Below are 22,093 nucleotides of genomic sequence, written 5' to 3'. Positions count from 1 at the left end.
AATGTAGGTCATATCTTAATGCATTTCCTTGTCCAAAAAGTCTGCACAGTACCTTACTATTAGAGCAAAGGAAAAACAGGAAATCTAGGGAAGGAGGAGTCTGCTTACTCCTAATATCTAAACTTAACCAGCTAGATTAGATTGAAGAAGATGTGGTGTACCTGCTTCTGACCCAGCAGTAGCTGCAGTGACAACACTTCTGCGCCCACTGGCATTGTCCTGGTTACTGTGGTTACTCTCACTGTCACTTTCTGTTTCAGCAGCAGCTAGCAAATCCAACTCCATATCACTGCCTATAAAAACAATGGAAAAAACATCTCATGTTTAGAAGACAAAATTATAATTACTGTGGTGACCCATATAAGACAGAAACAAGCCCCAGACACTTTTAGTGCAGCAGAAGTTAGTGGATATACAGTGGGGTCATAAAAGCAGTGCAGACACCAAACAACACCTGAAGCATGTTTTCTTATTTTCCAGCATTAGCCACCCGTTCCGACTCTGTGCTGTACATGTACATTCAACATACAGTGAAAGTAAAGGCTTTTAGGATACAAAATAAGTCACTCCAGCCAAAAGACTCCACAACGCTTCATACACATGTACTAGGACAATTTACCATATGCTGCTTCAACTAGTATCTAAGGAGTATTTGAAAACTTTAAAAAAACCTAATTAATTATAGAGGTTCTGTTCCAGTTTTAAGCTTTAAGAATGAAATGTTTGAATATTCAGCAAATCAGTAAACACATTTTCTATACTGTAAATGGATTGACTGGAAACACAAAGCACAGTCAGAAAAAAGAAGGTAACCTTTTTTTTAAATCATAGCTTTGGGTTATCTAACCCCAAACTAAGTAATACAAGACTTGGCATATTAATTTCAAACTTTTTCATACAGGATTAATTATGTCTACAAAATATTGAACCATAATTTAGTACTTTGTGATTAGTTTGAGAATTAGCTTGCCAGGATTCAAATTGCTTTTGAGAACACATCTACTATTGTCATGGTTTGACACTGGTCCCAACCATCAACAACATTTTACAGTAGCAAATACAAAAGGTAAAATATGTTGTTAACCAATAATATAATAACATCTGATACCTTTGGGAACTTAATATTTTCTCCTCAACCAGAAAAAGTTCATGTATTTGTCTACTATATGTTATCTCTAATTTTACACATCTCCTTCTGTAAGATGAGCAGTCTGGAACCCTTGGATTCTCTCTACTTGTGCAAATCTCCCAAATCATCATCACTGGTGACTCCAAAGATGCTTTTCTTTTTGATACATAGTTTTCTCACTCAAGCAGTAAATGTGCAGGATGTACATTATACATACCATCCTCATCATGCTCATCATGCTGTCCTTCTGCTTCAGCATTTTCTTCACCATGTTCTTCCTGTTCATCATGATGGTCTTCTTCACCCGCCACCCCCTCAACCACCTCAACCTGGAAAGAGATCGTAATATTATGCCAAACTATCTTCAATATCAGAGAATCTATGAATTTTCCAAACAGTGCGAAGTTTAATTTAAAAAAACATATCTTAGAAAGATGACAGCAAAATTGAACTGATGTGAATAAAAAATTAACTTAGAGCCACAGTAGTTGTACATGGCTGTACAGTTTATAGTATTGTGGGGAAAAAATCACATACACAAATAAAACAACTCTGGATGTTAGATTTTAATGCTATAAGTATAAAACTGACTACAAAATCAACAATTAGCTTCTAAATACTGACGAGGTATAATCTCCTATTATCTGCTGAAAAACCCTCTAGCTCTCTAACAGAAGCTACATAATAGCTGCCATGTACTGACTTTAAAATATTTTAATCAGGGTAAAATAAAATAGAAAACTACAATTACAAAATTCTATTAAATGTGCTTACAGCACTCTAATATTTCATGAAGTACTACTTAACATCTCTCAAATCAGATGCATGGATTTCAGATTCAGATGTTAAAGCATGGGCTAATGTATTAGGTGTGCTATATTGAGAAGAAAAAAAATTACAAAAAGAAAACTGACCTCTTCTACATCAGCTGAAACAATATCATCTTGTTCTTCATCCCTGCCACGAACTGGTTGTGACTGGCTGATTCGTCTTTGCTGAGGATTCCTTATTATGTAGGATGACTGAGATTGACTAGAACTTAAAAGAAAAATATATAAAAATAAATCCTCAAAAAAAGTAGATTTGGACCTCTGGATATCACTTAATGCAAAGCTAACAAAAACTAAAATAAAACCACATTTAAGAAGTCTTTGAAAAGAACAGATAGTAAGCTTTAACAAGTTTTACCTGCTAGACTGGTCAGATGATGGTCTGGGTGGCAGAGGCTCCACAGAAAATAGTTCTTCACTTCCCTGCATGGCATCTATACTAGTGCTAGCAAGGGTAAAGGGTGCTGTAGGACGTGCAATTCCCATCCTGACTGGAATAATTAGAGATTCTGCTACATTGCACAACTCTTCAACAGCATAGGGCAATAATGCCTGAAACACACGTTTACATTTTCCAATTGGCTGTGGAATAAAATTGCTGGGGATAAAATACAGAAAGATAAATGTCAAATACATCCTTTTTTCCCCAAAAACTTCATGGCAATATTAACTGTCCTAATTTTTTTCTCAAAAAATCATCTTTAAGAGATACATGCATTTGTATGTATAGAAACAATATGCACCTATTCTAGTCAGTGAAAAACATTGATCATTCAATAATTCAAGACTAAGGCTTGATATCTAAATCTACTACTCACAACGAACCATACACTGTAATTTTAATATGTTTAAAAACACCTATTTCCAAAACCCGACACTGTAAACAAAAGGTTTGGTATGAACATGTAAGTTTAACAAGCACTGCATTAAGAAGTTACGTGACATACTGGCAGCTATCATGCATCTTTCCAAATCTGTATACAGAATACAAAACAATTCAGATGTTTCTGCTTATTGTTGATTTTTATCAACTCATTATATAGGAAGAAAACGTAAATAAAGGAAAAAAAACCACCACAACCAACACAGATCTTCACCACTTACTTTTTCTTTTTGGAGGAAGCCATCTCCACACTAAGAATGACAAACACTCTTGCCACAGAACGCAGGAATCTCATTGTAACCGCAATAGCCTCTTCTCTGCGTCCTGGCGTATACTTGTTCTGTAGTTCCTTTACCAGAGTACCCAACAAAGTATCTAACAGCTGAAGAAAGAGGTCATTACAACTTATTAGTTGTATGCAATTTTGAAGCATGAAACAAGAGAGATTAAGACTCAAAGGGAGATCACAGCCATAAAAATATAAATTCACAAAACCAAGATTAACTTTAAGTTATTTTCAAATTAGTTTCCAAGCACATGACCTGAGATACCTTATAATATCATATTATTCAGAAAACCTATGTAAAACATGGCTAAGAGTGCTTACCAAAATGTCTGCTGTACATTTGACAATAAGGCAGTGTGTAAAACAGTCCAAGCGAATAGTTCCACTTTGCTGATTAAGGTAAACTTGCTCTTCAGGCAGAAGATGACCTATCCTACTGCTTGCACTAAGACTTGGAAAAAACAAAAAGAAAAGAAATAAATTTATATAAGTCAGTAGGTGTCAAGTATCAGATCAAACTTTACATCAACAACTATGTGTAGATACACACGGGTCTTTATTTTCCTGGGAGCCAAACATGATCATGGACTTCAGTGCATTCCAGTCTTGTAAAACACGTTCTAGTGCTAGCTGGGCAAAACGAGGAGGTTCTAAGTCATGATCAGGCATATCAGAATCTAGAAAGATAAAAAAAACACAAGAAAGCATAAGGAAGAGGTACTGAAATATGGAACTTGCCATTTACTTCACTGAAACAGCTCTTACCTTCAGGATTTGCAGTCTTACGATTACGATCTTCCCTGATTCTAGGTGGTCTGTACTGGCAGTGCTCTACAGTTTGCCTGGCAACTGTCTGTACTAAAAACAACAGCAGATGTTCTCCCCTGTAATGAAAATATTGTTAGTGGAAATACACTATACCACATATATGTAGAAAATAATTTTAAAAATTCTGCCCTAGTCAATGCTAATATGAACTTGCCTGCTATTTGGCATGGTAACAAGATTTGTGGTGGTAAGCAGGCGGTAAAGGAGATCAAGGCGAGCAGACTTTTGTCCAGCAATTAGTGTTTTACACTTGCACTTCTCCCAGCAATCACAGTAGGCTGTTGGGGATGTTCGTTTGAGCCTACAAGAAATAGAAAAGGTGAACTGTTCAGTAAAATACCAAATCTTTTCTACACAAACTGAGGGTGTTAGTGTACATGCTTAGATTTCTTTCTGCAGTTTTTTGTTTCTGATACTACCAAAATAACAAAACCTAGGTTAAAAAAGAGAAATACAGATTTTATATGTGGCACTACTTGACATTTGTCATCCATGTTTCCTACACTCATCTTAGAAGGCAGTTTCACTACAGAGCTTTACATACTGTCTTCGTAAAACTAAACTAAGGTCATTTATTCTTCCCTAAAACAGCCTCCATCTGAGAAAGTTAAGCTGAAAATACTCATGACATGCAGTAAAACCTCAGTAACTGTTATGGTACCGAGAATATATTTTTAATTGTATTTATTAGCTCATTATAGCTAGGACATTAATGCTGTAACTTTTACACCCTGTAACAGCAGCACAGAACACATGCAGCTTCAAAGCTTTGGGTCAGGTTGATCTGAGATTTCTTGATTGTTTGCTCACTTTTCCCTTTGTTACAGTTGATTTTTAAAATACTAATATCCTATGTTTCTTTCCAAAAATTCACAAGAATAATCTGTCTTCAAGATTCATAAAACTCTGAGGGGCACCCAAAATGAAAACACAGCATTATTTAGATTTCTCACAATATTATGCACTTTGAGAATTATTCCTTTACTCTAAATACTACGAAGTGGAAAGTACAAAACCACTTCAGGTTACTCTTTCAACTCTGACCTATTAAATAAATCTTATAGAGTAGACACAAAACTATTTCATTAATCTCTGTTCTCTTCTGCAAGTTCGGAACACTTCAAATAATGAAAAAAATTATTAAGTATCAGTAAACAAAGGAAACCACAAAATACTGATTTAATTTCAAGAAATGGAACACAATACTTACTTGCAGTCATGTCCTTTGTGACAGACCCTTGCACATTCTGTGCAACAACAAAGTGATTCCAACAGGCCACATGTTCGGCATTCAAATATATCCTAAAAAAAAGGGGGGAAAGAAGTATTATGCATAGTTTTTTCCTTACAGTGCTTGCAATCTCACACTATTTCAGGTTACAATGAAACTGCACTTGTTTAAATTAATGCCTCAACTAGGAAGTTGGTCAGTTCTAGAAAGTGAAACTTAGTTGTTACATTAGAATATTCAGTAATTTCAAAGAGCCATGACCATAAAAATTCTTGCCAAAGTTAGCCAGAAGGGAAAAGCCACACCCAGTAATAACCATGTTGTGAGGAACACAGTCGGCTTTGGGACTACATAGCAGTTTGGGGAGGCAGTACTTACACCAGACTTAAAAGTCACAGTAATTTAAACAATGTAATTAATAATTTAAAAATCAGCTTAGTAGACTAACACAATACATGGATGAAACACATTCCTACTTGTCTTAAAAAAGAAAAAAGCTTACTTGGTTAATATGTTCTGCACCAGTCCAGGTAAAGCTGCATGTATCATTACAACACAAAACATACAAAGGAGAGTCATCTGGATTTGTACCAGAAGGACAAACCATTCCCATAAACACATCATCTTCTTTTTCACTGGAAGTTGCTTCAGCTAAAATAATAAAATAACAGTGTTAAAAACAACCTCCCAAAAAAAATCCCAAAAATATCCAGGAAAATAATCTATTCTTGGCAGATGCTTGATATCACAAAATCTCATACAGCATCAGAAGTTTGAATAAAACCTGTTACAGCTTTTTGAGAAAACTTTCTGCTTGTCACATTATTTCTTATAGAAGCTACTGCAAATTCCTGACTGAAAAACACAACCATTACCTCTATAAGTTTTAAATTTACTAATACTTTAGTCAATTCAATGAATCACCATTTTGAAGGATTATGGACTATATTCTTAAAAGGAGTATTCTTGTCTGACACAAAGTCCTACATAACTGTAGTATGATAAGCTCTAACGTGCTTAAGTTTTTTCCTAAATTCAAATTCACTTATTTCTCCCAAAAAATTATATACCAACATCACAAGAGAGTCACAAAACATTTGTTTGTATAGAATTCTTTTCAGGAATAGGATCTAGCTTGGCATATCACTGTATCATATCAGGCTTTTTCAATTTCAGCAGGGAAGTTCCATGTGATACAGTTGTGCTGCCAAAAAATAGTACCTTAATCCACTGGTTTATAGAACAATTAAATGCCAAAAAAGACTATAAAGAGCATGGAAGCAATAATATTCATAGAAATCTACTGAATATACAAACTGCAAAAAAGAAAGATACTCCCATAATACCAAAATGTCCAAAACATGCAGCAATCTACAGCCAAAGTTTAGAAGGAAGTCACACACTAACAATCACTTAAACTGTTGTACCTTTAGCAATTTTCTGTGCAGTTTCTAGAATTGTAATTGCAGCAGGATACGCTCGGCCACTAACTGCTGACATAAATGGTGTCATGCCTCTCGCATCCCTAGGCGAAAAAACCCCAACAAAAAAAGTTAAAACACTGAATTTTTTCATTGTAACAGGAGACATAGGATGCAAATACATGAAAACTTAGCACCACTGATCTTGTGCAAACAGAAAAACGATAGAGTAAATAAGCACTATTGGTTATTTTACTTCTCTGAAACAGACATACTTTTAAAGGATGGCAAGACACAATACAGCTGTATTCTAACATTCTCAACTTTAGCTAACAGACCTCTATGTAACCTTTTTAAAAAGGCTTCTATGTAATTATTTAAGGTAATATAACATTACAAAAGATAGTGAGAACTCTTATGAAAATCCTTACTTAGCTGACAGTAATTCTCGAAGATAAGGCTGTAGAACAACGCTATCACACAGCAATTTCAGTATGAAATGAGCATTTGCCTTCCGATCCTTCGATTCCACTACAGAGGGTTCTGTAGAAGGACCTGCAGTAAGAAAAAAAAATTGCAGAGAAACTGGTTTTCCTCAAAAAATTACTTCCTGCTAAAGGCAAGTAATTCACTATGGTGAATAACTGGTAAATTGACTATTCAGTGGTTTCAGCAACACTTCACTGAAGTACTGTAAATTTCAGTTCCAAATTATATTTGAAATACAGAGGGTAATCCCAATTTCATACTGATTTCCATAATTTTACATATTTGTCACTCTCCATGTATATTTTTACATAAAACATAGTACGGTGCTTCATTTACTTTCTGCACACTTGAGAAATTCTGCTTCAATCCAGTCTTCATCTGATAAGAGGCATTTTCATATGCAGAAGGTCTGTGCAAGCAAAGACAGCTTTTGAGATAATTTTCATTCTAAGGCATAATAAGCAGTATGTCCTCACCTGGTATTGTGGAGGTGCTGGGTCCTTGGCCGGTGCCAGTCGCTGCTGTGGTAAGAGATCCCACAGCGGGGGCCAGGATAAAATCAATGTCACCATCTTTCAGTAAACAGAACAGCAGGATGTATATCAATACATAAAAACATCCCTAACAACATGCTCTTGCTGCAATGTCTAACACACTGCAGGTTTTCTGTATTTAACTGGTAATCTTTCCCACAAATGGCCACATTCCTAGGTCCATAATGTAATTCAGCATTATAAAGCAGACTTCCCAGCAGTTTGACACCAGCATTACAAAGACATATACTGGATTAAAAAACAGCTGTTAAGTCTTCAGTAAACACTTCAAGTTATCTCACTGAACACTTGCTACCTCAATGGCATTAGACAGACTACAGTGTGAGACTAAAAGAAGTTATTACTCACCTTAAAAGTCATCAGTTCTTTATCAAATTTCTCCTTCTACAGTCTAATGTGATATATGAGCAGATTTACCTGGATCCATTGCAGGAGGATCTGGAACCCAGCTGGGAGGAGCTATTGGTGGAGAAACTGGGTCTTGGTGATCACTTGATGAAGCACCAGCTTCATGCCTGCCCAATCCAGCAGCTCTCAAGGATCTTCTCATCATTTCCCTTAATCTCAAACTAAATACAAAACCAAGGCAGAAATACTATCATTTTCATTTGTAATTAGAAGACATTTAAAAAAAATTTCACACTGAAAAAGGGAGTCAAACTCCTCTTATCACCATTATATTTCAGCATAAATAAGCATGAGCCAAGAGGTATTTTTCATTACATTTTTGTTGCACCAGAATGTTTTAGCTCTGGAAGAGGAGTCACTCAGCAATTCTTCAAGTCAGATCTGAGCCCAGAATACATTCCTAGGCACCACAGCACTGCCTTTTGCAGGCAGCAGCTGATGGGCATTCTTACTGCTACCTGACATTCCTTTTAGCCCAAGCTCATTACCAGGAGAGTTAAGCTTTTGCAAGGATTTGCTCTTGTTGCTACTGCTTTTTAAAATCTAACTAAAATAAGAGGTCAATGAAAGAATAAAAAAATAGGTCTTGATAGAATTTCTTTTTAATGACTGCTTAGAATAAAATGAATCAACTTAAATTCTTGCCCAGTGGTGTTATGTTGGTCTCACTATTATTCATCTGCTTAAATGACCATCTTCCTCAGAAATTCTCTTAAAACAAACCTGGACACCATCACAGTAGTTCTGTGATACTGAAAACTTACTGATAAAGAACACTAGAGCTTATGCTCAAATTTCCTTTCCCCACAAGGAGAAACATATCCACATCACAACTGACAGACAAAGCACGAACCCCAGAAAACAAGGTTAGATTAGAAATATCCCACCATTAGTTCTCACACAAAAAAGGGTTCAAAAAACCACTAGAGCTCTAGTTTGCTGCTTAAAGAACTGAAATCCAATTTTAAGATAGCAACAGAGGCCAATTCTTAAACTAGACTGAAGGAAAGAATTAATAACAGATTGGTAGTTAATACAGAAATTAGCAATCAGAAAACAAGAAGAAAGCATTACTCAGTTTACCTCCTGCTGCTTGATGATCCTGCCCTATTTCCTGGACCGTTACTTGACACAACAGAGATTGCATTTGCAATAGCTTCCACAGCTGAGAGCCTTTCAGCAAATGTGTTCCTTTCAGAGCGCTCTGCTTCTGAAAAATTAAGAAAAGTGTCAGTATTAAAATTTTACTTGGGAAAATTATAAGAAAGGAGTATAAAATATGGAACATCACTATTTTTTGTGTTCTTTTTTCATTTAGAGAGACAGACTAGGTTCATATACAGATTTTTATTTTAGATTAGCTTAACAATGATTCTGTACAAGCTTTCAGTATCATCAACAGACAAGGTCCTATCATGTAACTGATTCCAGACACCTGGTGAGTCAAGACCTCAAAAAATCCTTGATAAAAATTAAAAAAACCAACCAAACAAAAACAACAATAAACAAACAAGACCACCAAAACAACCCACACCGAAACACTAGACCAAGAGAACAAGAAAACAAACCACACTTCACAATGAGTATCTCTGAATAATGCAAATGTCTGGGTTTGTAATATACACACTCTAGGTATGAATATGCTTAGGAGAATTACGTTTGGAGTATAAGAAGGTAATACAATTAGTTTACATCAGAAAGAACTAGCATTTCTTCTAACATCTACAATCCTAAGCATCATAACACCTACTGGTTCTACTCATAATGAGGACTGAATTTTGTCAAGTGGGATACAGAATATTAAAGCAAGATATAGAAGATTATTTTTTAAAAAGGGGGGGTTTTTAAACAGAAAAGGTGTATTTCTGAACAAAGAAATTATTTTCTTAAATTGACTGATTGTTCTTTCAGGGCTAGTGCTTTCAGAGTTGCAAGGGCTAGTGCTCACCTTCTATTCAAAGGCTTTTCAAACTGAGAGTCACCATTCCCTGCACACTTATTTTCACCAATGACAGTTCCCTTCTTTCCTTTTTTTTTTTTTTAATAGGAAAGTACTGTTAATACCTTTCATTCAAAGGAAGAAAGAATAAGGTAATCTGTGTGTCAGCTGTTACAGTAACATTATTCTTTAAATATTTCCAGCCATCACAACCCTAAGTAAAAGAGATCCTTGGTTTTGCTTGTTCACAAGCATGTGCAGGCTTCTCAGAAAAAGATCACCAACTACCCAAAGCAGACAACTGTTAAACAGTCAGCAGTGAGAGAATACAACTCTTGTGCCCCCAGCTACGAGTTGATTCATAGCTGTAAATGAACTGCCATTGTATTTGTTCTGTGCTCCTTCCTCAGACTCACTAACTCATAACTCATGACCCATCACTTCTGGACCTCTCACACAAGGGGTCACAGCTATTGAGAGTAATCCCTCAAACAATACAACCATTCTCTGCAGCAGAGGTTTCACCTGGTCTGGAGAAAGTGATCTGTAATGGAATTTTCACTATTCCACTTACAAAGTTAGCATTTCTTTTTGAGAACCATCAATTGTAAATGCTTTGGTTCTAATGGGTGATTTGCTGTTCTACTGTCTAATGAAATCCATCCCAGTTGTCCAGGCAAAACCCCTCAGTTTTCATGTGTTCAGTGACCTTAGCTGAAATTCAGTATCACAACTTTTTAATTATTTCACATGATTTGGACATTTCTTTTAAACATAATTTTCCCAAGATCCCTTCTATTGGCAAGACTGAGGAGATAACAATTCACAGAAACAGAGCAGCTTTCTCCCCAACTTTTCCGGTCTGGACACTTTTCCTGCAATTAATTTATAATTTATTCAACACTGCAAGAGCTATAGCAAAACTAGGCACAGGATGTGAGAAAGAAGAAAAGGGGAAAAAAAAAAAAAAAAAAAAAAAAAAAAAAAAAAAAAAAAAAAAGAAGAAGCAAGCTTATCCCTGCTCTCAGTATTTCCTTTCTGGCATGAACAAGAGCAAAGAATCTCAAGTAGCTACTAGCCGGGAAGTGGCACTAAATTGTTAAGAAATTCTTAAGAAACATTGAATCTGTATGTCTGGAACTGAAGCCTTTACTTCTAAATCAAACTTCGTTTACATTTCAAGAGATCACCATGAAACTCACAGACAGTAACATAAGTCACCACTGCCCTCCAGATGATAAAGAGAAAATAAGCTTGTTCATCACTAACAGTTACAGCAGAAGGTGAATGTGACCTGAATCTAAAGATATTAATCTCCTTCAAGGACAAGTTTTATGAGGGAAAAAGAGAGAGGCAGAGGAGTGTCACAAGTCTATCAGGTTCATATTTTTCATTTTTCAGAAAGTTAGATTACACCCAAATGAAGTTACTGAAAAAAATGTCAAGGTTGCAAATACAAGCACTCAAATTAGGAAAAGTCAGATTAAGTTTGCCTATGCATCCTTATTTCGACTTCCTTGTCTGCTTATAGTAACACAATCTTCAGTTACACAGTTAGGTTTTGTTTATTTTGGTTTGGGTTTTTTGTCTCGGATTGTTTTGTCACCCCACCTGCCCTGTACCCAGTAACAATACCCCTGCCTCAATCAGTGCACAGGATGGACGACACACTAAAGATGAAGGCCTGTACAGAGAGCAGGCTGTTTATGCCTTCTTTGCTGCAACGTTAGGGAGGGGTGTAGTAAGGCAGCAACAGCTTGGGAAGGAGAGGTGGAAACATTGTGTTATGCTTAATGCCACTGAACATCGCTTAGGAAAACCAGAACCTATTTCTGACACATCTATCAGCACACAGAATTTTGTGAAACAAGTTTTTACAGACGATCATGATACATTTTACTCATTTTTGGACACCTAAAGGTGCCCGACTCACAGAAATAATTAACATTCACAGCACAACTAAAACTACAATTAATCCAGTTTTAGAATTCAGTTTTTTGAAGTAACACCTACTCAAAATCAGGCCCTAGGCTTCTCAAACATAATGCCCAAAATTAGTTAATAGCTTTGAATACAGAAAAACTTCAAGCTATAATAAAATTTCAAGCAAGAGATGAGAAAGCTGCACATTACCCCCATTTTATAAATAGGGATATGAGGAACAATTGAATTCTATAAATGACTAAAATTCAATGACAGCACCATACAAGAATCCCAAAAGGACGTTCATTCGTTATTCAGTGCAGGGTTTGTATGGTGTGCAAGAGTAAGGAATGGGGCCACACACTGAATGATGAGGATAAAAAGAAATATTGAATAGCTACCCATTCGGTGAGCACCGTCCATCTTGTGCACTGAATGAGGTAGTCCTGTGGAAAAAATAGTATGACGGTGTAATTAAAGACCATTTCACAATGCATACCCGTGTACAGCACATGGGTAAACTTAATTCTGCTATTCTTTAATTTTTGAGTGCTTGACTTAGCAACCTTGCTCTGTTAACATGCTTTTTACATAACAGTATTTAACAGACATTTTAAAATGGTGTCAATAACTGGCATTAATAGGTCATTCTTCCACATTTCTTAATACATATCAATGACAAGTAGTATTTCTAATTGAAGGTATTAACATATTCTACAACACTTCAAAATTATTAAGTATCATTTATCATAAATTTTACTAGTGATACAGAGGGGATACTAGTGATACAAAGGTAGAAAAATACTTTTTTCATCTAAAATTAACGTGAATGTCGAAAGTTTTTACAATCCATTTAAACAGCTTGGTGCTCGTAACTATTGAATTCTTATAAAATTCTCATAAAACTTTATAGAAGTAATAAAAATGTTGTCTCAGCACCTTTGAAAGGCCAGGGCACGTTTTAGGTGCTAAATTTTAATATATCCATATATGAAGAATGCAGCCTTTATTTAATATTTTCTTGAAAATGCATGAAAAGATTATTTTCAAATTTTTTTCATTATATTGTTGAGCTCACCCTCTTCCTCCTTTGTTTCCTTGTTGCTGGTTGGAAAGCATACAGACACACAAGCATGCAGAATATTACGGTTTCCATCACATCTATGGCCAAGGAACGTCTGCAGCATTTGAGGATTCTGATCCAAAACAACTGCTTGTTCAAGATTCATCAGGTATTGTCTGCAAGCCTCATAGTCACATCGAAGAATGTGCTGCATCAATGTTTGTTTCTGTACTCAAAATAATAAAATATTTTAGAAATGTGAAGCACAAAAGGTAGATATAAGCTCCATAAATACTTCCTATTATTTTCAAAATTAGAAGAAAATTGGAAGGTCTTCATCTCCAACACTGGCTGCAAGTTAGTGCAGGAGCTGTTCAGAATATTCATCATCTCAATTATAGCACTGTTAAAAACAGAGTTGTGTGCATTCAGGCACAGACAAGCAAAAGGAACAGAGCAGCAGATGCCATCAGGCTCACAAAAGCATTCCTTTGGCTTCACAGTTGGGTTCTTAAGATAGATTACTTCCATTTCATAGCTTCGTGTAACATGGGAAAAGTGATACAACTGAAAAAGCTTAAGGAGGTACACGAATGAGTTCTAACCTAGTTCTTTTTAAACAAATTATGTGCTGAGAAGTGAATGATTAGAAGCTGTTGAAGGTCTGGGAGGTTCACCCCCATATATAACCAGATTTTCCATAATGATGGAATACTACTTCACTGTGAAATCAAACTCAGTCTAACAGGTACACAGTACCTCGGGGTGGCAGCAGAACACACAGCAGACCTAACAAATTACTGACAAGATTTTACAAGTATGACATCTAAATTCACAGCAGAACTACTTATACAACATCACTGATGAGGACAGAACTCTACAAGTGATTCAAGTGAAAAAACCTTCATTTCCTCTCCCAGTTTCCTAGTAAATGCTCTAAATAAATTATTTTTTAAAAATAGAAAAAAATAAAGAAGTATTGCATTCTCAGGGATCTAATCAAAACAAATTGTTGGATCTCTGAGAAAAACTGTGCACCCATGAGACTAAATGAAACTGCATGGTGTTAGTAGATATAAAAAGGTAATAATTTCAAAATCAATGCCTAAAAAAACCCTACTAATTAAAAGCCTGTTACAGAAGTAATGCGTCTGCCCCAAAAATGGGTCTTTCACTTTACTTGGCAAATTTGTTGGTGTTTTGTGTTTCTAAGAGAATCTTCAGTTGAAATTAGCTTCTTTCAAATAATGAAAATGCAAATCAGTATCTAAACATGAAGCTACTTTAAGCATACTTTTATAATAGCAAGAATAAAAGAAAAGCACATAATTCTGTAGCAGAGAAAATATTTTACCTCAACAGCCATAATGATAATAGCAGCTTTCTTTTTGATGGTCGAGTTAGCAGGAAGATTGGTTAAGGAATGAACACCCATTCCAAGACTACTAATAGGTGGAAGATCAAGCCAGTCAGGGTCTCGTATCCCACCCATACAATCTTTTGCCATTGGATAGATTGTACCATTTCCATCTCTAAGAATAATAGGCGATTCCTACATTTGGAAAAATAAGTTTCATTATTAAGTCTCCACAATTTATAAATATTATCCCAAAATGTCCAGTTCTTGACTGACAACAATTAGAACAGTTTACCCAAGATTCTCATTTACATCATTGACTCCTGTCATTAGAAGTGGTGCAACATAAGATAGGAAATTCCCCTTTGCAAATGCCTGAAACTTGCTTCTCATAAACATTCATTAATTAACATTACCAGTGAAACAAATAGTAACTACATTTTTAGCTTACTTAAATGCTCCAAGTAAAGTTGAATATATTGAAATGAAATATTCAAATTCAATTATTTTGCAAAAACTATTTATTTCAATTATCCTAAACAAAGGATACCATTTTTATGGAAGAGTTGCACAAAATCTCAATAATTTTTAGTGAATCTGTACTGCCAATTACAGATTATTTTTTTTATTTGTTAATATTTCCATTTATTTTCAAGAGTGGATTTATATCTGACCCAGCTCCAAAATATAGCTAGATCACATTCCAAAATGCAGCTACGTAACAAATTTATATTAATCCAAGAACCATTCTGTCACCTTTTTTCTCTTCTTTTTTACATTCAAGGTAGAGTTTAAGTAAGATGTGCTTAGGTAAGTTGTTTGCTATTGCCGTTGTGCCATCAAAATATTAAAGCAGCAAGTTTTTCATAACCTGTTTGAAAAACTATTTCTTTGCCATATTTTGGAAAAGTCTTACAGAAGGCTGTACCACCTTATTTAAAGATGACAGAAATGAAGTGCAGTGAGGTTAAATGATTGAGACATAAAACCACAAACCTGTCCAGCTGTAAAAATAGCAACACTTCTCTCATTCTGACCCAGGAATGCAATGCTGCTAGTAGGGAAATTATTTTCCTGTTCAGCCTTTCCTGTGGCAAGGTCAAATATGCAGTATCGAACCCAGTTCCCAGTTTTCAGAACAGCATGCACTCCTTCAAAGACACATGAAGAAAAAAAGTTAATGTGTTTTATGGATGGCATCTAGTAAAAGAACTCCTAACTAAAGCACTTTCAAGACAGTACTAATATCAATGGAAGCACCTGTTTGTGTCATCTTGCAAGTAGGTGTTTTTCATTTGGATGAAAGACAGGTAATAAAGGAACCAACAGATTTGGACTCATAGGGCAAGTCCTACTTACCTTTTGAATCTACATTTACTGCTAGGATCTCTGTTTTTTCAGGAATACACAGTTTTTTGGGTGTTCTTTGAAAACAGTCAGGAACTTTCGGAGTTCCACCAGTTTTTACAACCTGAAAACAGATGTAAAATTTTAAGCTGCAATTAAGCACACATAGCCCTGACAGTTCTAAATATTGATTGTTTCCTCCACGTTTCACAAACACATACCTGCAGTTCATCTATCCTGAGCAGCCTACAGTCTTGGAGGAGAGAAGAAGGATCAGGATCGGAGTTAGAACTGCTCTGACAGTTTGCATTATTGGAGGTGCCTGGAAATTTCACAGCAACATACGCACCATCCACTTTTAGAACCTACAGGCAGAACACATAGGAGTTTTACCAAAAGGCTGAACAAAATCTGATTTGCTTCAAAATAAACAACACCTTTTTCAGGGAGAGGAAAAAATTTACAATATCCAGTGATAAAATTGTATAGCTCTTAATCATTAGCCTTGTCATTTTGCTAAAATTACTGAAATTTGAAAATCTTGGATTTCCTAATGACTTCATAAGCATCCTGACTCATATCAGAGGTCCCTCCATTTCACCATCCTACATCCAGGAGAAGCCAACATCAACTGACTAGAGAAGCTCCTGCTGGTACTCCCCTGGTCTCTTTCCAACTTCCAACTCCTGGAAACAGCAGGACAACTTCATGTTTAATAGCCTTGATAGACCTTTCTCTTATTAATCTGTGCAATCACTTTTGGAAATAAACACTATTCTTGTGACAATGAATTCTAAACATTAGCCAACAATTCAACAACAATGAAGTCTATACTGAGTCTCCTTCTTTAAGTGCCCATTAGATCTTACATTACAAGATAAATGAAAAAACTTTTTTGGCCCCAGCTGAAATTTTTAGTGCTCTTTCCTCAACAAGACTATACACAGTGGAAAAAAGACCTCTTAGTTTACTGGTCTAGTACCTGTTCTGTACACTCAGTGATCAAGTTCTCCACTCAGTCCCTCAGGACTGAAGGATACAGACAAGTGTATCCAGATGTTCTTCATGTGTGTGTGTGTCTGTCCTTCTCTGGCCCACCAAGGAAACAAAAGCTATTCAACCCTATACTGACGTGGCATTTCTAAGACTGTAAGCTTCTATAAAGAGTTGCTGCCATGCATATCTAATCAAAACTGTCAAAACAGGCTTCCTTGATACAGGAACTTCTTGTGCTATCACCAAACAGCAAGGCCCTTTGAATTTCCAGCTAAGACTGTAGTTTTCTCAAAACAAAAACAAAGCTAAGGCAGAAGGGGGTGGGGAAAGAACAGACAATGTTTTAATTATGAGCAGAAATAAGAACTCTATATGCTCTCAGTCTTGATCAAAACTAGATATAAGCAACCATCAGTCTTTAATAAGCCCTAATTTCTCAATAGTTTCTACACAGAAAGTGCTTAACAAACAAAAGTCTAGCTGTAACCAACTTATCTAAAAGGTCTCCAACAATAAAAAAACTTGTCTTAAATTTTCAAGATGCTGTATGTAAGAAAAATCCATGTTTTCTACCAATTTTTCTAGCTAAGTGCAGCCTATCAATTGCACTAGAGAAAATTATATATTGACAGCCTTAAAGCATTAGCAGATTTTTTTGTAACAAAGATTACTGTGGACAGAGTTACAGCAGTTGCTCCCTACATGCTGAATCTTCACTGTAGAAGCAAAATTGCAAGTTTAAGTAGTAAAGCATCACTGACAGCTGTAAGAATACTACTCAAAAATTTCAAAATTCAGACCTAGTCAAAATATTCACAAACATCAACCATCATCTGGACTATACAAAGACAGAATTCTACTGAGATTGGCAAGACAGCTCTCTAGAAGAGAACTGTGGTTTAGTAAAGAAGTTTATTCCATGTACATTTAGATGTTTCTAAAATAATCAGACTAACTTATAAGCCTGTAATCGCATGCCAGCAGTTCAATCAGAGCTTCTAGTCCAACATGTATATTTTTCTTTTTTTTTTTAAATGACTAAATGTTCTACAAGAACCTTATACATTTGGGTTGCTTTCTGATGGAAGCACACCTTAAGAAAATGTACAGTTCCCCAATCTTTAACATATTTTATCTCCATAATTAGAAGGTTTTTACTGCATGCTTTCTGGCTGCTCCTAGTGTTACCACTACATCATTCCTCACTTATATCACTTTTGATGTGTTCAGAGAAATGTGCTGGAACTTTAATGGCATCCACATGACAAATACTTTTTCTTTCCCATTATCCAGGAAAATCACATATCTTTAAAAACTGGAAAATATGCTTATTAAGATTTTGCAAAGAAGATAATCACCTCTTCAAACCTAAAATCAGTTCTTTAGTTAAAGTTATACTGCAGCTGTTGGTTGTTATACAGAAAGAAAATAAAACTATCCCCTGATGTAGAGAGCAATGAGCTTGAGTGAAGCATTTGATAGCAACTGTACATGGAAAGCTCCAAAGCAAAGATATGGCATAATGAGCCAGCACCAAACAAGATAATTATGCAACATAAACACTCCTCTTTAATTGAATTTATATAAGTCTGAGATAACTTAAAAACTCATTACAAAAATAAAATGGAAAAATGTAAAGGATTGAGATGTTAGCTTACACAACTAATGTACTGCTGATACTGCTAATGCAAAAACTTCACCAATTAGAAACAAGCATTTTACCTAACTACATAGACACTATGTGCCTTACTAGGACTTAATTAAGAGAATGAATTGAATGAAAAAAACAAGAAACTAAATAGAAAACGAAAGAATTTTTCCTGAAAAACAGAATACCTCTTCAGTGCATTTTTCAACTACAAGATAACAACACCTGGTCATTTTAATGGAATTAAAAATAATATTTGAAAAACTAAAATATGAATACAGTTGTTAACACCTTTATCCTTCCTCTCAACGCACTTCCACAGTCCCTAACACCAGAATGCCCCTGGAAATCATTGCATCTTTCCCTCTCCAAAATCACCACATTCTTCCTCAAAACACAGCAGCAGAAGACCAGGGAAAATAATTTTTTTACTTCCTATCCAATCTTCCTTTTCAAATGGAAGAAATTTTAACATCACAGAAAAGGTTTCTATCTCTATACCAAAGGTAGAAAGAAATACTTCCTTCACCTTCAAAGAAATACTGACACAATTTAAAAATACTCAACTTTGAAAGATTACAAACAGATTCATAATAGAGAGTGGGTAACTCTTCTAGGGCAAGATCCCTTTCAATTTATCCTTCTCATTGGAAGGCTTCAATCTCAGACAGGAATCAAAGGGGAAAAAAAAAAATCAAGTCGCTGACTGAAATAATGCAATACAAAGTAAGAACAAACTACTCAATCCAAATTTTTGTTTACAAAATCCCTAGGAGCTGATAGGCTTTCTGGGTATAAGAATTGCAAAATTGGTAATACACAGGATTCTCACCTGGTTGAGGATAATTTGATGACCAGAAGCAGTTTGGGGAGGCCTTGGACACAGCCAATGGAAAGCCTCAGACCAAAACGAACCGCAGCTGCCAAAGAAGAAAAAAGCAGCTCCAACCCAGGTTCCCCATCCCTCTGTTCTAGCAGTGGTTTCAGACACCATTTAAGCCATTTCAGAAGAAAAGATCCAGAAGCTAATGTGGTGAAGTAGAATATCCCAAAGTGCATGGGATGAATAGAACAAGTAACAAAGGCTTATTTCAGCCCATATCTTTTCTCTACAACACTAAAGAACACTCCATCAGACTTCTCACCAGTGCAGACAAGAGATGAGACAAGTGCCAGGCTATTTCATTCCATCAGTCTTCCATTAGGTAGATAATCCTGGAATTATTATCTCTTCCATCTAGTGACGGACTTGGAGGAATAAAGGCTTAATTTCATTCCAAGCCATGAAAGATTTAAATTGAAATGAGATTGGAAGGTAATAAATCCCAAGGAGCAAGGAGATTACTAACTAGAAGAGTGTATCTAGCAGACATGCATTCTTAATCTCTTTCAACACCACCTCACTGTAAGGACGTTGCACTCTTGTCAGACTCTCTGGTCATTCACTGCTTTGGCATCATATGAAATCAACACTTACAAAGCAGTGTGTAAAATGCAGGTTGCACAATCTACTGGTATCAGAATGATCACAAACACTCATCTTGGATCTTAGCACTCAGGGGAGAGCTGTTATATTATCAACTAAGTGCCCAGGGAGACACGGACACTTTAGAAGTAAACACCTTCTACCTGCCCACCATTCTACAGGACACAGCAGGGGTTGTGGAAGGATTTTAAACAGACATTTTTTAGAGACATCATGAAGCTGCTGCATACATCCAAAAGCATGGGGACATAGAATTGCTAGGAACAAAACCATTTCAGGAACACAGGCTGCACATCAGTAAATCTGAACCCCTTCCTTTCTTATCTCTAAATTCCACCTCCTAAAGACTAAGTGAATTTTTTTCTTTTTGTGTAAAACAAAGAACTATATAAATAATTTTAAAAGACAGCAAATATTTTGACAGAAGCTCATGGCTACTACACATTCATTTTATTTTAAAGAATATAAATGTTTAAACTTTTGGATGCTCTTGCAGGTAAAAGGTCAAAAATAAGTGCTTTATTCCTTTTACTCCTTTAAATCTGAACCATTACATAAAGCAAGATTTTTGGCCCCAGACATCAATTTGTTTACTACAACTGACTTCATATTGTGCTCAAAAAATATCCACCAAATTACCAGTGTGTATTTCTCAAAGATGCCCAAGTATTCACATGCTCCATGATCACATATTTTACTGGATGACACTTTGAGAGAAGCTAAGTGTTGCTCCACTGACACCACGATTTGTAACATCAAGTTCTTAAAACTCAAAGTTGTTTCAAAGCCTTTCCAATTTTCTGAAACACCAACGCTAACATGTTCCCAGAATAATATATTCTCATGCAAAATTTTCATGCCACTGAAGCCACCCATATGATAGATCAAAGATGTGACTTTTCAGATTGTCAGTCAGTAAACAGAAGACCAGGGAAGACCAGATTAATGTATATCTGGGTGGACTATAAAAGGGTAGAACTTCTTAACTCATGAAGTTCTAAGAGCCCAAACCTATCTAATCATGTTTTTGCAGTCTGAACCTCTGTACACACACGTTCAAAAATTACTTATAGATACAACAGTCAGATTATTCAAAATTCAAATCCTCTTTGTATTTAATTCAGCTCACAACAAGCTGAATTACAAAAATTACTGTTCCAGAATGAACAACATTACTCTGGAGTCCGTAGGAGAAAACTGCCAAAGGCAACCTCTGCAGACTGAGGTGCCTCTGGTTTTTCTTCATACAATCACACAACTGATCCAAATTACAAACAGAACATGTAACAAGGCTTAAGCTTTCTTACTGCCTTGTAATAAACTGCACTTTTGATTTTAACCTGGACACCACCAGGTAAAAAATAGTTATGATTTTGTCTGCTGGATTCTACCTAAGCTCTAAGGATAAAATATTACAAAACTCCAAAAGGAAAAACATGAGTGGCAGTATACAACACTGGAAAAGGACAGCTTGCTTTATGAAGGAAAACAAGTATTTTTGCTGTAAACTACTAATCTAGAATAGACTCAGCACCAGTAACTGTTCAGAAGACACGCCACTTACTGATTTTAGCACTCCAGTGAAAATATAAACATAAAAATTCAAGGTCTTTTAGACTGATTATAGTAGTTATTGATGCAATGCACAGACACCTTTGCAACTGTATACAGAAATAGAGGAACAGTCTCTGTACTGAAAAATCTTAGGATCTAAAACAGGAATGACAGATAAGGACAGGAGGGACTTTCTCAAAGATGGTATCAGAGGAAAACAATGGCTTCAGCAACTTCAATTAGATCTCAAAATCTTATTTTGAGAAATTTAAGTGTTACAATGAACTAAGTTGCTCCATATTCCGTTCTGCAGAAATGACCTAAACTTGATAATGAAAATTCATTGTGAGCCTGCTCCTTTCAAAGACACTGCTGAAAGCAAATCTTACATTGCCACACAAGTAAATCCATTAGGGATGCAAGTAAAATAACTCTTACTAACTTCAGCTGCCTTCTGTTGGACAGTTATTGATCCTCTTCTGATAACATTTTTTAAAATCTTCTATGAATCAAGCAGAAAGCAACCCAATCTTTTCCCTTTGAATAAAACCTTATCGGTTTTCTCATTGCTTTTATTTTTGAAAAGCATAACAGCGAACTGTCTAGAGGACCTAATCCCTCCTAACATCACACAGCAGTGCCAAAGGAGAAAATGGAGTATTTTCCTCTATCTGGCTCTTGAGTCAGAACAAAGGTTTATTAGAGAAAAAATGAAAACATT

General features: G+C 35.7%; 1 protein-coding gene across 1 annotated transcript in view; it reads right to left on the bottom strand.

Moving 5' to 3' along the window:
• UBR5 (ubiquitin protein ligase E3 component n-recognin 5) overlaps positions 1-22,093 on the bottom strand; it is an 87,595-nt gene that overhangs the window by 20,394 nt on the left and 45,108 nt on the right. Inside the window, exons 17-37 of the mRNA XM_021529445.3 lie at positions 15,910-16,053; positions 15,701-15,812; positions 15,338-15,492; positions 14,339-14,536; positions 13,000-13,210; positions 9,143-9,269; positions 8,069-8,220; positions 7,574-7,669; positions 7,040-7,163; positions 6,615-6,712; positions 5,690-5,838; positions 5,167-5,258; positions 4,111-4,257; positions 3,894-4,012; positions 3,679-3,805; positions 3,450-3,579; positions 3,064-3,224; positions 2,318-2,557; positions 2,044-2,167; positions 1,347-1,458; positions 162-293 (exon numbers count right to left, since the gene is read on the bottom strand). Coding sequence (XP_021385120.1) covers positions 162-293; positions 1,347-1,458; positions 2,044-2,167; positions 2,318-2,557; positions 3,064-3,224; positions 3,450-3,579; positions 3,679-3,805; positions 3,894-4,012; positions 4,111-4,257; positions 5,167-5,258; positions 5,690-5,838; positions 6,615-6,712; positions 7,040-7,163; positions 7,574-7,669; positions 8,069-8,220; positions 9,143-9,269; positions 13,000-13,210; positions 14,339-14,536; positions 15,338-15,492; positions 15,701-15,812; positions 15,910-16,053 — 2,950 coding nt within the window. The remainder of the gene's footprint in view (positions 1-161; positions 294-1,346; positions 1,459-2,043; positions 2,168-2,317; positions 2,558-3,063; positions 3,225-3,449; positions 3,580-3,678; positions 3,806-3,893; positions 4,013-4,110; positions 4,258-5,166; positions 5,259-5,689; positions 5,839-6,614; positions 6,713-7,039; positions 7,164-7,573; positions 7,670-8,068; positions 8,221-9,142; positions 9,270-12,999; positions 13,211-14,338; positions 14,537-15,337; positions 15,493-15,700; positions 15,813-15,909; positions 16,054-22,093) is intronic.

The sequence above is a fragment of the Lonchura striata genome, chromosome 1 (assembly GCF_046129695.1).
Source record: "Lonchura striata isolate bLonStr1 chromosome 1, bLonStr1.mat, whole genome shotgun sequence".
Classification (NCBI taxonomy): Eukaryota; Metazoa; Chordata; class Aves; order Passeriformes; family Estrildidae; genus Lonchura; species Lonchura striata.
The sequence above is the reverse complement of the archived record's forward strand: the minus strand, read 5'-3'. Positions and strand labels throughout refer to the sequence as shown.